At 38.7% G+C, this 15,256-nt stretch overlaps 1 protein-coding gene across 3 annotated transcripts in view; it reads left to right on the top strand.

Annotated features, from left to right (window-relative positions):
- Nucleotides 1-10,864, top strand: part of SUGT1 (SGT1 homolog, MIS12 kinetochore complex assembly cochaperone) — a 40,758-nt gene extending 29,894 nt beyond the window's left edge. For 2 of the 3 annotated variants that reach the window (XM_005213631.5, XM_059892035.1), the window contains 2 exons: nt 1,365-1,546; nt 10,725-10,859. In XM_005213631.5, coding sequence (XP_005213688.1) covers nt 1,365-1,546; nt 10,725-10,826 — 284 coding nt within the window. In that variant the 3' untranslated portion in view covers nt 10,827-10,859. Of the gene's footprint in view, nt 1-1,364; nt 1,547-10,724 lie in introns of all 3 variants that reach the window. The other variant, NM_001046203.2, reaches the window with a different exon arrangement.
- Nucleotides 10,865-15,256: the final 4,392 nt, after the last annotated feature.

Below are 15,256 nucleotides of genomic sequence, written 5' to 3'. Positions count from 1 at the left end.
TTTTTCAGCATTCAAGAATTCTTTATTGTTTCCTCCTGTTGAAGTAATCTGGTATTTTTAATGTGGTGAGAGGATGGAGTCTTAACTCACTGTCAGATGGCATGGCAATGTCAAATGGCATGTCATTGTTTTCAGTTTCAAATTAAAAATATAAAGATATAAGTACCTTAGGAGAAGCTGCTTTATACACACACACACACACACACACACACACACATCAATATCATTTTATGTATTTTTGGCTTTGCTGGGTCTTTGTTGTCACACGGCCCTTCTCTAGTTGTGGCGAGTGGGGGCTGCTCTCCAGTTGGATACGCAGGCTTCGTCTCTTGGGGCGCGCTGGCTCTAGGGTGGGCAGGCTTCAGTAGCTGAGGCACATGGGCTCAGTAGTTGCAGCTCCCGGGCTCTAGATCCCTGGCTCAGTAATTGTGGCACACAGATTTAGTTGCTCCGTGGCATGTGGTATCTTCCTGGACCAGGGATCGAAGTGGTGTCTCCTGCATTGACAGGTGTATTCTTGACCACTGAGCCACCAAGGAAGCCCTAGAAGCTGTATTTTCTAACATTTGTTAAAGCTTTGTTTAGAGAAAGTTTGTTAATGAAGTATCTATTTTAAAAGTCAATATTTTTAGAATTGTTGGTACGATCTTTGCACCTTTTCTGTAAACATCAAAGTTCCTGTATGTGGGCTTCCCTAGTGGTCTGTTGAGTGATTAAGAATCTGCTTACCAATGCAGAGTGCACCAGATTGATCCCTTATCTGGGAAGATTCCACATGCTGTGGGGCAGCTAAGCCTGTGTGCTACAACTACAGAGCCAGCACTCTGGAGCCCGTGGGTTGCAACTCCTGAGCTTGTTTGCCACAACTCCTGAAGCCTGCATGCCCGGAGCCTGAGCTCAGGAACAAAAGAAGACACTGCAGTGAGAAGCCTGCACACGGCAAGAGTAGCCCCCAGTCACCGCAATTAGAGAAAGCCTGCAGCGGTGAAGACCCAGCACAGTCAGAAATGAATAAAAATAAATGGGTCTTAGAAGTTCCTGTATGCTTCTCACACAGTTTCTCCTATTAGTAACATGGAGGGTTTCTTTGTTAATCTAGTTTTGCATAATGTACCAAAAGTTTACACTATGAGTTATTTTGCTCAAAAGAAATTTACAGATTTTACATTATGCTTACTGATTCAGTCTTTAGAGGTTTTAAATGTTAATTATTGATTTATATATCAGAAAGACATCTATTACAAACATGAAATCTTTAATGACTTAAACTATTTGCTGAGATGTGTACACCATGGTCACAAAGTTACGTGTGCTTGACACAATTGACAAATGTTGATTAATCACTTCTTTTTTTTACTCCATAGATGTAAAAAACCTATATCCATCATCATCTCATTATACAAGAAATTGGGATAAATTGGTCGGTGAGATCAAAGAAGAAGAAAAGAATGAAAAGTTGGAGGGAGATGCAGCTTTAAACAAATTGTTTCAGCAGATCTATTCAGATGGCTCTGATGAAGTGAAACGTGCCATGAACAAATCATTTGTAAGAACATAAACTTTAAGAAAATCTATTATAGTAGTAAATTTCAGAAATTAAAAATATAAGTAAAGAGATCAGATTGTATGTACTGTAGTTGGGAGACCATTTTAAATGGGCTTTGTCTGACCATGTCTTCTTGCTTGAAACTTAATTATCTTTCAAGAAAGTTGGGGACTTGTGGAAGAGGTGAGAAACAAATGGTGTGGTCCACATAAATTTTTTTCATCAGGGAGTTAGAACTGGAAAGACTTGAGATCCCAAGATTAGAGTGGGTGATAGGAGTTATTCTAGTCAGATTTATCACAGTAGCTGAGTGAGTGTCCAGTGTTTTCCATCTAGTAGCATATGTAATCTCAGTGTCAAGGATGAGGAAGATAGAAGGGAGACTTCCAGAACAGTGCTGGGCAAGTGGTCGGTGCACTTTGATTATCCACTGGTTTGTTAATAATTTCTGTTAAGAAAATTCAGGCTCTTTGCCAAGGCATGAATACCACCTGAATTAGGCCTCAGTTCTGTAGAACTGTGTAGATTTTGCTTGAAGCTGTAATCATTGGACTTTCACCTGTAGCTCTGGAAGTGTCACTGTCTTCTTTTAAAGCATTTATTTTTACAGTAGAAAGTTAAAGTTAATATTTAATAATTAAAATTAATTAACATACGGGTAATAAGTGTGTTTGAGGCTTAGATATTCCATATCAAGTTACCACGTGGTAACTGATCATGACTGTGCTTTTCACTATTGCTTTACAATTTTTTTATATTAAACTTTTTACATTGAGATAATTGTAGATTCACATACAGTTGGAGAAAGTACAAGAGATGCCTTCTATCTTTTATGGATTTCCCCAGTGGAAACATCTTGCAGAATTAATATTACAGCCATGATGTTGACAGTTAAGATAGAGAACATTTCTGTTGCCGCAGGACTCCCTCATCGTTGTCATCTTATACCCATTCACACCCTTCTTTCCTACCTGTCCTTAGCCCATGGCAGCCACTAATCTGGCGAGTTTGTCAGATACGGAGTTTGCAAATAGTTTCTCCCAGTCTGTAGCTTGTCATCTTCTTTTCTTTAGCAGAGCTGAAGTATAATTTTGATGAAGTCCAATGTATCAATTTTTGTTTTAGGATCATGGTTTTGGTGTCAGGTTCTAAGACCTCTTTGCTTAGTTCTAGATCTCAAAGATTTTCTTCTGTGTTCCTTTTTTTTAAAAAAAAAATTTACCTATTTGGCTGTGTGGGTTCTTAGCTGCTGATCTTTGTTGCCTCCTGCGCCATCTCGTTGCAGCACGCGGACTCTCTAACTGGGGTGTGCGGGCTTCAGTAGTTGCAGTGCACAGACTTCGTTGCTCTGTGGCATGTGGGATCTTAGTTCCTTGACCAGGGATCGAACCCACATCCCCTGCACTGCAAGGCAGACTTTCAACCCCTGAACCACCAGGGAAGTCCCTGCGTTCTTTGTTTTAATAAAAGTTTTTCTTACTTACTGCATCTTAGTCCATGATCCATTTTGAGTTAGTTTTTATATGAAGTATGAGATGCAGGTTAAGCTTTTTTTTTTTTTGACCTGTGTATGTTCAGTTGCCCCAGCACCATTTGTTGAAATGGTTGTCTTTCCTTCCTTGAATTGCCTTTCATCTTTCTCAAAAATCAGTTGAGCATATTAGCATTGAGTCTGTTTCTGGGGTCCCTGTTCCATGTTCTGAGTGTCTGTTGCTCTGTTAATAACACAGTCTAACTTACTCTTGCTATTTTAAGTCTTGAAATTGGACTGATTTATTTCCCCTACTTTATTTTTCATTTTCAAAATTGTTTTGGATATTTCAGTTCCTTTGCCTTTCTATAAATTTTAGAATAGATTGTCTAATGTGGAAAAAGTCCTGTTAGGAATTACATTGAGCTGTATACCGGTTTGGAGAAATTGACATCTTTACTGTGCCGAATCTTCCAGCTTCATTTATTTAGATCTCTTATTTCTTTCATCATTGTTGTACACTTTTCAGCATTTAAATCCAGTATGTGTGATACACCAAAGTATTTGGGTCTTTCTTTGAGTGATTGTCAATGGTATTATATATTTAATTTTCTTATGCATGTGTGTGTTGCTAGTGTCTAGAAATACAGGGTTTTGTTTGTTTTTTAATGTTTATCTCGTCTTCTGTGACCTTGTTGAACTCACTGGTTCTGGGAGATTTTTTTGGTAGATCGCTTGTGATTTTCTGTGTAGACAGTCTTCAAATAGGAACAGTTTAATTTCTTCGTTTCTGATATGTGTGCTGTTTATCTCCTTTTATTGCTATACTGATTGACTAGACCTCCCATTATTATGTTGAATAAGATTAGTGAGAGTAGACATCCATGCCTTGTTCCCCATCTTAAGGGAACAACTGTTCAATGTTTCACTGTTAAGTATGATGTTAGCTGTAGGTTTTTGTAGATGCTTATCAAGTTAAGAAAATTTTGCTCTGTTTTTGTTTTCCTGAGATTTTTTTTTATCATGAATGGCTGTTGACTTGTGAAATGTTTTTTCTGCTTTGAATCAGTATGGTTAGGTAGGTTTTTTGTTCCTTTAACCTGTTTAAGTAGTGATTTTATATGATTAATATTATTTTCTTCATGGAACCAACTTTGCACCCTTGGGATAAACCCCACTTGGTCAGTGTATAATTCTTTTTGTAGTATATTATTCAGTTCTGTTTTCAAATGTTTTAAGCATTTTTGTATCTGTGTTTATGAGGGATATTGGTCTGTAGTGTTCCTTTTTTTGGTGCCATTCTTTTCTGGTTTGGTATCAGGGTAATATGGGTAATACCTCATAGAATGAATAGGAAAGTGCTCAGTCCTCTTTTTTGAGGGGAATGGATTTGTAGAATGAGTGATAATTTGTCTTTAAAGATTCTTTAAACCAATGAAGCCATCTAGGCCTTGATACTTCTTTTTTGGGGAGGTTTTAAATTATGAATCTCATTATCCTGATAGCTTATAGGACTGTTCAAGTTAACTATTTCACATTCAGTGACTTGTGGTAGTTTGTTTTTGAGGGATTGGTCTGTTTTGTTTAAGTTGTTAGTATGATTTCCTTCTTAGCCTTTTGATGTCTTTGGGGTCTGTGCTGCTGCTGCTAAGTCGCTTCAGTCGTGTCCGACTCTGTGCGACCCCATAGACGACAGCCCACCAGGCTCCCCCGTCCCTGGGATTCTCCAGGCAAGAACACTGGAGTGGGTTGCCATTTCCTTCTCCAATGCATGAAAGTGAAAAGTGAAAGGGAAGTCGCTCAGTCGTGTCCGACTCTTAGCGACCCCATGGACTGCAGCCTACCAGGCTCCTCCATCCATGGGATTTTCCAGACAAGAGTACTGGAGTGGGATGCCATTGCCTTCTCCAGCATGGTCTGTAGTGATAACCCATTTCATTCCTGTGATAGTAATTTGTATTTTCTCTCTCTTTTGTCTTTGTCTTGTTAGGGTTTGTCAGTTTTACTGACTTCACCCTCTTTTTTCTTGGTTCCCCCAAAGAATCAGCTTTTCTGTTGATCTTAAATTTTTCCTGTTTTTTATTCTAAATTTCATTTATTTCTGCTTTTAACTATTTTCTTCCTTATGCTTCAGTTCAGTTCAGTCGCTCAGTCGTGTCCGACTCTTTGCGACCCCATAAATCGCAGCACACCAGGCCTCCCTGTCCATCACCAGCTCCTGGAGTTCACTCAGACTCACGTCCATCGAGTCAGTGATGCCATCCAGCCATCTCATCCTCTGGCGTCCCCTTCTCCTCCTGCCCTGAATCCCTCCCAGCATCAGAGTCTTTTCCAGTGAGTCAACTCTTTGCATGAGGTGGCCAAAGTACTGGAGTTTCAGCTTTAGCATCATTCCTTCCAAAGAACGCCCAGGGCTGATCTTCAGAATGGACTGGTTGGATCTCCTTGCAGTCCAAGGATTTGGGTTTATTTTGCTATTCCTTTTTTTAATAGGTTCTTCAAATGTGTGCTTAGATTATTGATTCAACTCTTTAATTTCTGTTTTCTATTATATGTGCTTATGCTCTATGTTTCCCTCTCAGGAATTTTAACTGTCTCCTACAAATTTTTATTTTATATTTTCATTTTTATTCAGTTCAATATATATTTTTATTTCACTTGAGACTTCTTATTTTAAGTATATGTTCCACTTGAAAAGAATGTATATTCTGCTCTTGTTGAATGGAGTGTTCTGTAGATGTCAGTTAAATCCTGTTGATTGATAATCTTAGTGAATTTTTAAAAAATATTCTGAGTGGATTTTCTGTCTTACTGTTCTGTTCATTGTTGACAGAGGGTCTTCAGCTACAATCATGGATTTATTGATTTCATATTTAGGTTTTGTGAATTTTTGTTTCACATATTTTGCAGCTCTGTTTAGTTCATATGTGTTTAGGATTGTTACATTTTCATGGTGGATTGCTTTTTTATCATTATACAATGTCATTCTCTAGCTCTGGTAATTTTTTTGCTAATATTAATATAGCTGATTATGTCTTTTGTTTAATTTTTGCATGATATATCTTGTTCCATCCTTTTATTTTCAGTCTGCCTAAGTCATACTTTTTTAAATTTTAGTTTTTAAAAATTTTATTGGAGTATAGTTGATTTACAGTGTTGTATTAATTTCAGGTTTACAAAGTGATTCAGTTATATATACACACACACATATATTCATTCTTTTTCAGATTCCTAAGTCATATTTAAAGTATCTTTTGGACAGCATGTATTCATGTCATGTTTTTGTTTAATTTACTCTGATGCTACTGCTGCTAAGTTGCTTCAGTCGTGTCCCACTCCGCAACCCCATGGACAGCAGCCCACCAGGCTCCTCTGTCCACGGAATTCTCTAGGCAAGAATACTGCAGTGGGTTGCCATTTCCTTCTCCTAATTTACTCTACCAGGCTCTTTTAATTGATGCATTCGGACCAGTTACATTTAATTATTGATACATTAGGACTTATGTCTGCCAAGGAAGTTTTCTCTTTGTTCTGTATTTCTGGTTTTGTTTTTCCTGTTTTCCTGTGATTACATGAACATTTTTTAGAATTTCATCTTGATTTATCTAGTATTTTTTAGTGTATTTCTTTGTGTAGCATTTTTAGTGGTAGCTCTAGGTTTTATATTAGCTATATTATACTTCTCTTAGTCTACTGATATCATTTTTTGAAACCGAGTGACATTTAGAAATGTTACCTCTTTATGTACTTTTACCTTTTCTCATTTATAATTTCTTAAATATTTCTTGTGCGTACATTTAGAAATCACATCATAAAGTGTAGTAATTCAGAAAACCTAAAAGAGGAAAAGCAAGTTCTCCTGTATTTCTCTGTCTTGTGGCCTTTCTTTATTCCTTACTGTGTTTCAGGGTTCCAGTTTCTACTGTTTCTTTTCTGTCTAGAGAGGTTCCTTAAGGCATTCTTTCAGAGTAGATCTGTCTATGACAAATTCTCTGTATTGGCAAGGATTTCTTTGGGTTTATACTGATTGGGATTTGCTCAGTTTCTTGCAACCATATATTTATGTTTTTTGCCACTTTTAGGATATTTTCATTCATTGTATGTTTGAGTACCTTTTCAAACCTGCCTTCTTTGTTTTTTTCTTCCTGAAACCTGATGACACAAATATTGGATAGTTTGTTATAGTACTACATATTCCTGAGACTCTTCATTTTATCTCTCTTCTCTCTGTCATTCAAATTTATATAGGTTCGTTTTCCAGTTCACTGATTCTTTATTTTCTCTATTCTGCTCTTGAGCCTGTTCACCGATCTTTTTATTTCAAGTGTATTTTTCAATTCTAAAACTTCTATTTGGTTCTTCTTTATATCTTTCTTTACTGAGGTTTCTATTTCTTTTATTTGTTTCAAGCTAGTTCATAATTCTTGTTGAAACATTTTTACCCTGACTGCTTTAAAAGTATGTCAGATAATTTTAACTTCTCTGTCATCTCTGTGTTAGCATCTATTGGTTGTCTTCTCTTATTAAACATATAGTCTGAAATCTTTCTGGTTCTTGGTGTTTTTCATCAGTGCCAAGTGGTACCTAATTGAAACCTGGACATTTTCATGTTATGAAACTGTAGATCTTATTTAAACCTTCCTTCTGAAGTAGCTTTCTCTGATAACCACTCTGGCAAAAGAAGGGAAGTCACTGCTTCACTATAGCCAGGTGGCGGTAGAAATCCACGTATCCCACTCTGCCTCTGTAGACCCCCCAGGGCCACTCCTTGTTACTGCTGGGCATAGGTGGTTTCCACTGGGCCCGGTCAACAGAGGAGGCCAGTTCATGGTACCATAGCATGGATCGAAGTCTAGGCTCTTCACGGCGCTGGTCTGGGTGGAGATGGACCACAGTCTTCACTGTGGTCTTGACTGGAGTGATTACTGTCTAAAAGATTTCTGTTTTCCTATTGGTCTTCATCCTTTGGCTAGAGAAAGCAGCCTTTTGTTGGGTTTTTTTGGTCACACCCTTTGGCATTTCCAGCTTCTGCAGTTCCAACTCTTGAAAAAATGAGGCAAAAGAAAGCCCAAAGAACTCACCACCATGTTGTTCCTTTGGTCCCAGGGTCTCTAGCTGATTTGTCCTCTTATAGTTGTTATTTAAATGACATACAATGTTTTTAGTTGTACTTAGTGGAAAGAATAGGAAAAAGTATATTAATGCCTCCAAAAGGAGAAAGCAGCCCCCCCCACCATCCTGCTCCCCACCCCCCCACCCCCCCCCACCCCCCGGCCACACACACACTCTGCAGTTTGTGGGATCTTAGTTTCCTAGCAAGGGATCAAACCTATGCCCCCTCTAGTGGAAGCATGGAGTCCTAACCACTGGGCCCGCAGGTAATTCCCAGAAATTAGTTTAAATACTGACTTTTTAAGAGCTTGCTAGACAAAATAGTGTGTAAAGTTTCAAAGATAAGGAATCTGTGTCCGTTTTCATATAGAAACTTTGCTAATTGTAATTGAACTATACACACACATAAATAAGCCCTCTGGCAACATTGATCTGGAACATAGCAAGGACTTGGCTTCTGTCCTTGTGGGAATACCAGCATACGTTGGAGAACTGTGGATTTAATTCTAGACTGCCATTTTAAAGCAAATCTTGCAATAAAGTGAGTCATACTGTTTGGTTTTCTAGTTTGTATGAAAGTTACATTTACACTATGCTGTAGTCTGTTGAGTATGTAATAACATGTCTAAAAAACAGTGTAGGTACCTTAATTTAAAAATACTTTATTGCTAAAATATGCTAACTTTATCATCTGAGTCTTAAGCAAGTCATAGTTTTTTGTAGGAGTAACGTCAGAGATCACTGGTCACAGATTCTCAGAACAAATATAATAACAATGAAAAGTTAGAAATAGAAGAGACTTAGCAGAATGTGACAGAAACATGGAGTGAGCACACACTGTTGGAAAAGTGACTTAGCAGCTCACTTGATGCAGGGTTGCCACAAACCTTCAAGTTGTAAAAAATGCAGTACCTATAAAGTGCAGTAAAGGGAGGCACAATAAAATAAGGTCTGCCTGTACAGAGAAGCAACTGTGTCTCATCTGTAATCTCTCAGTCTAATTGGGCAAGAAGACCAAGTGTACAGAATAAATCAGGGGAGTGCTCAGATGCACTGCAGTCCATGAGAAGAAAGGGGAAGATAAATGTCATCAGCAAACATGATCAGGTTATAAATTAAATCTGCTGTTTTCAGTTCTGTTAGGAGTAATTTATTATATAGACTTGTCCCATTTTATGCAGTATTTTATTTGAAGCCTACTATGTGCCAGGCTACTGCATTTAAGTACTGGTAAATATGTATGGTGTGTATGGTAAAGTGTTGATCTAGCATTTGAGTATTGGTAATATATATGGTAAAAATATGTATGCTAAAGTATTGATCTAGCATGGAAGTATTGGTAAAATATGCTCCTTGCCTTTTAGAAACTCTCAGCTTTAGTTTGAAGCTAGGGGTGGAAAGCAGGTATAAGAAAGCAGATCCTTACAATTTTAACAGAGCAGTGTCATCCAATTTATATTAATGGTAATGTTGCTCACCCAGTAGACAAATCTTACGAGAGAAAGTAGCTAGGATCCTAAATAGGGTCAAAGGAGGCCACAGAGAGACGGTGCCATATCAGACTTGGAGGATGACATGTCAAGCATCTCTCTCCATGGGAGAAGAGCATCCCATGCGGAGGAACCCAGGGGAAGGAGCTTGGCAGAGAGTGTGGGGCATTGGCATTGTTTTGAGGCTCCAGTATAGTGGTAGCATGTACAACTATACATTCACCAATAACACAAGTTGGTTATTTTTAAATGTTTAGGTTTTTAACAACTTACTTGCTGTGATCTAAGTCAGTGATTTTTTTTTTATTGCAGTAAGATTACAAATGGTAGTGGTGTTTAGTCACTAAGTCATGTCCAACTCTTTTGTGACCCCATACGCTGTAGCCCACCAGGCTCCTCTGTCCATGGGATTTCCCGGGCAAGAATGCTGAAATGAATTGCCATTTCCTCCTCCAGGGGATCTTCCTGACCCAGGGATTGAACCTGCATCGGCAGGCAGGTTCTTTACCACTGAGCCCCCTGAGAAGCCCCAAGATAACAGTATCTAGAGCTTTATTTTTTTAATATATTTATGAATAGGATTGTTGGTAGCTGTTATATTCAGTGGGTAGTAAATAGATGGCAGATTCTTTCCTGAGATGCTATATCTGTATATGTATGTACCTTGATTCAAAAATAATTCCAGTGTACACTTGCATGTATTTGGCATAGAACATTAAGAGACTCCTAGAGTTCTGTCCAACCAGAAAGTTTACCTTGCAAAATCTTTATTAAGCCCTGCAAAAGAGATTATATCATCATTTTCCTTGGGAGCCAGTTTCATCTGAAGGTAGTTTTTCCATACGTATCTCTATGCTGAGCAGCAAGGAGACATGGTGTTTTATACGGCAGTGTCTGTGGACATGGTCCTCCTACGTAACTAGAGTTTCCTTTTCAGGTTTTTACAAAGTATAGTAACTTACCTGGAAAGCCTAACGTTAAAATATTGTGTGTGTTGAGCCAAACATAGCTTGTGTTTGGTGCTCTGTGCTTGGAACATTTTTTGAAAAATAATTGTTTGGATTATATGGTCCAAGAATTAATCTATTTTTATTTCTTATTGCAGATGGAGTCTGGTGGTACAGTTTTGAGTACCAACTGGTCTGATGTAGGTAAAAGAAAAGTTGAAATCAATCCTCCTGATGATATGGAATGGAAAAAGTACTAAATAAATTTGTTTTCACTGTATTGCATATATTCACCTAACGCCCATTGTGTATTAATATTGCATTCTTGAATTTTGAACACTGAGTACATCTTTTCAAAGATTATACCTCTTTACCTCTTTGTGCTTTAGAAATTATTTTCCTTCAAGTGTTCTAAAAGTCTAATGAAGATCATATTTTATCACTTTTGTCCTTAAGGATTTCAGATATGCTAAAATGGAATGAAGTATCATTTGCTACTAGACAGATTATTTCTACCTAGTAGTGGGAGTGGAGAAATCATTAATGGTTGTATCTTGGGTAATTGCCTTATTTTTGATGCAGTATTCTATTAATAATTTATGAGACCTGGCAACTTTGGGTGAGCATAGATTTCTCAATTTCAGTGTTAGATCATTTGCTTTTAAAAACTGCTTTTGAATGGAGTTGTAAATACAATTTTTCTATGAAAAAGTTTGGTTTATTTACCTTTTTCTTAAGTTTTTAATGAAAACTTTGAAAAATTATTTATCACAAGGAATTCCCATTTGATTATTTTTATGAGAAATATTTGTAATTGCACTGAGAATTTTGGTCCTTACCTGTCAAATTCCTGTGTAAAACATTGACACCCGAGTTTTCTATTCTGTAAATTAACTATTCTGAAGTCTAATCTGTAAAGCTGGGTCACACAGTGATTTAGAAGAGCCCAGCTCCACTTCTTGCTGCTTTTGCCACAGCAGGATTCCTGAAATTACAGCACTGGTGGCTTGATTTGGTTTTTGTGTTTTTTGTCTTTATTAGAAAATCTCTCTTCTCACAGCCCCATGATTACTTGTGGTTTAGGGCAGCTGTTGAGAGGGTAAATTAATATGTATATATTTAGTATGTATTCTGTTTCTAGAATAAATAGATACCATGGGAATACAAAAACCAAAAGACATGATCATTAACTTCAAAGACTTTATAATATAGCAGAGAGAGAAAATTAACATTCATGAAGGAATTATGGAATGGTTGAGTGGTGAACTTATTATAAATAGAGGTTTCAGATAGAAAAAGTGTTCTATGATTAAAATTCTTGGCAGTCTAAGCTGTTGCAAAGCAGAGGCCACGGATGACCGTAGGCCTGATCGGCTTTCCTGTTGTAGTTTCGGAGCCATAGTGCCCTCGAGGTTGGCGTCTGTTAGGTCTTAACTGACGTTTTGTGGCAGAGCAGTACCATGTACTTGGAGAAGGAAATGGCAGCCCACTCCAGTGTTCTTGCCTGGAGAACCCCAGGGACGGGGGAGCCTAGTGGGCTGCCGTCTATGGGGTCGCCCAGAGTTGGACACGACTGAAGCAGCAGCAGCAGCAGCAGCAGTACCATGTGCCCTCACAGCAGAGGATGGTGTAAATGGGAGGCAGATCGGCCATCATGTCCAAAGAGTGGGGACTCAGCCTTTTGATTTGGATCACTCGGCGTGATGTGTAGGAGAGTTCTTGAGGAAGGAGTTGGGGTGATACTGACCACGCCTCGGCCTGTTGTCACTGCTCGTTTATGCATGCCGCAGTTTTCACTTATCCTTCTGCCCCTTCGAGTTATATGGGCTACTTTTTTTGTTGTTCTTGAACACTGAAAGAAGGCAAAATGAAGTTGCATGTCTGAATTTCTAAGATTTTCTGCTTGGGAAACAAGGCAGTGATGATGTTTTCTCAGTACCGTTAGTCCTCGGGGGCTCTCGTTACAGAATTAGTAAGTCAGAGGCCTGCAGCACCACCCCAGAGACAAGACTCCTGGCTCCAGCAAGTCCCTGCCACCCATTAGCTCTAAAATCCTTAACAGGCTGACAGCCTTCCTGTGTCTTAGGTCCTTTATCTGTAAATAGTCTAGAGGGTCTTAAAGTTTAATTAAAAGTCCATGATTCTAAATACAGAAGCATTTTTTCCTCTTGAAAGCAGCTTCTTTTTTAGGAATGACACTGTTATAACAGAAGTCAGGTTTTTGAAAAGGTTCTAGTACTATTAATAGTTTTGCTTGCATTTTAAAGGATGTATTATCTAAAGTTTGTTTATCTGTTGCCTAACTATGTGGGATTCAGGATTTTGCTGTGCCACATGGCGTTCCTAATATACATGACTATGTTACACAATGCCTAGTCTAAATAGGGTAGGTTTATGGGTGAAGAAGGGAATTTTAAGAAGTGGTTTGGATGGCTTGCCTTAAAGTAACACGCTAAAGTACTACTTCTCTTTTACCGTTCTGTGCAATGAAAATTTATGACTCCAGAAAGTTTAAAAACTTCATCTTGAGCCTCTTATTGTCTACTATCTCAGCTTGGTTATTAATTAGTCCCACTTTCTTTCTAGGCTCCCATTTTCTTCCTCCCTGCCTGCTCCCTCCCCTCCTCTACCCCTTCCCCCCACCCTGCTCTCCCCTTCCCTTCCCCCTGGGTCATGGCAGTACCATGGAGTACTGGAGTCCTAACCACTAAGCCACCGGGAAACTCCAACACTCCCATTTTCAGTTCTCAGACCTTCATTCCTGCCCTAGTTATCCTTTTGTTTCTTCAGAACTTACGTTTTTCCCCTCTTAGCGTTTGTTTTCTTTTTTGATGTTTAGTCTTGGAATACGTTTTTTTCCTTAGATTCTTTATCTCTTCTGTGTGTGTGTGTGTGTGTGTGTGTGGCTTCAGTCGTGTCTGAATTTTTGCGACCCTGTGGGCTGTAGTCTTGGAATACGTTTTTTTCCTTAGATTTTTTATCTCTTCTGTGTGTGTGTGTGTGTGTGTGTGTGTGTGTGTGTGTGTGTGTGTGGCTTCAGTCGTGTCTGAATTTTTGCGACCCTGTGGGCTATAGTCTTGGAATACGTTTTTTTCCTTAGATTCTTTATCTCTTCTGTGTGTGTGTGTGTGTGTGTGTGTGTGTGGCTTCAGTCGTGTCTGAATTTTTGCGACCCTGTGGGCTATAGCCCACCAGGCTCCTCTGTCCATGGGATTCTCCAGGTTGCCAATCCCTTCTCCAAGGGATCTTCCCGACCCAGGGATTGAGCCCGCATCTCTTGCATGGCAGGCAAGTTCTGTGCCACTAGCACCACCTGGGAAGCCTGTCTCTTTTCCTATGTCTGTAATTATTTGCACTTCGATGGCTTCCCAGAATTTTACTGTCTCCAAAGAATCTTGAACGGGATAATCTGCTGCTTTAAGTTTTGCTATAACATAGTCTCTTTAGTGGCTACCCCAACAGGTTTGAAACACCCGGGTCAGTTTTGGTAATTTGCTGTCATGTGTCCTAACCATTCAGAGTTAATAGCTAGCAAGTTCAGTCTTTAACAAAGGCAGTGAGTGGCTGCTTTAATAACCTGGTTTCTCTATCTTTATTTGGAGTGAAGAAAAAGATAGGTTTGTACTAATAACTTATAGTTTCCCCTGACCCCAGCATTTTCATTCCTTTGATTTGTAGTGTTCACTAACTGCAAAACATCGATTCATCATTGCTGTTGTCTCCCTGAGTTTGGAAAAACTTGTATGTTCTTAGCAGGTTAACTGTATAGGATAAGGAAGAAAATAATTGACCTGTCCTAAATAGATTGTTTAGATAAATTTCAAGTGAACATTTAAAATGAAGTTATGTCACTATGCTATTATGAATAGTTTAGATAGACATTTTAAATCAGTACTGAAATATTTTTTGGCTCTCCTTTCCTAGTTTACCTTTCTCTCCTTCCCCACTCATCTACATGTCAGATTAGGTCATTGATCTGAGAGATACATCATTGACCCAGAGCAGCATTGCCTATTAAATGACCCTCTGATCTGCCCAGCGAACTTTCATTTTATGGAGACCTTTGTTATCCAAATTAGAGTGCGTGTTTCTGACTTGTCGCTATTACCAACATTTCCAAAAACAGGTGAACATTTCTGGGTGTTTTGTTTGTGTTTTTGTTTGTTTACTCAAGCTGCTTTTTTTTGTACCAGCTAGCTATAAAAAGTTTACCTTTACACTCTTGCCTGCTATTTTAGCCCCATAGAGTTATAGATATCTTGATGACCGCATCCTCCATCCAAAAAAATAATATATATATGTATATATCCATTATCTCTGCATTGGAGGAAGCAAGGGGGAGGAAATGTAAAAGCTAAAAGGACAAAATAGTGGTTTCTGGGCCAGGAGGGTCCATGCAGTGTTTATCTTTGGCTGCACCGTGTGCTTGTGGGATCGTAAGTGCCCCTGAAAGCAGGGATCAAACCAGTTCCCCCTGAAATGGAAGTACGGCGTCTTAGCCTCCAGAATAGCAGGGAAAACCCCATGTGTAGCTCTAGATGAGAGGGGTTTGTCAGCATTGATCCAGTTTCTTTTGTCTCCAACAGTGCATATTCTCTTGTAAAATCATCTTAGACATACCACAAGATTTTACTTTGGAAACACTTGGGAACTTGTGGGTAAATTGGAAATAGTGATTGACTCAAAAGGG

This window comes from Bos taurus, chromosome 12 (genome assembly GCF_002263795.3).
Source record: "Bos taurus isolate L1 Dominette 01449 registration number 42190680 breed Hereford chromosome 12, ARS-UCD2.0, whole genome shotgun sequence".
Lineage (NCBI taxonomy): Eukaryota > Metazoa > Chordata > Mammalia > Artiodactyla > Bovidae > Bos > Bos taurus.
The sequence above is the reverse complement of the archived record's forward strand: the minus strand, read 5'-3'. Positions and strand labels throughout refer to the sequence as shown.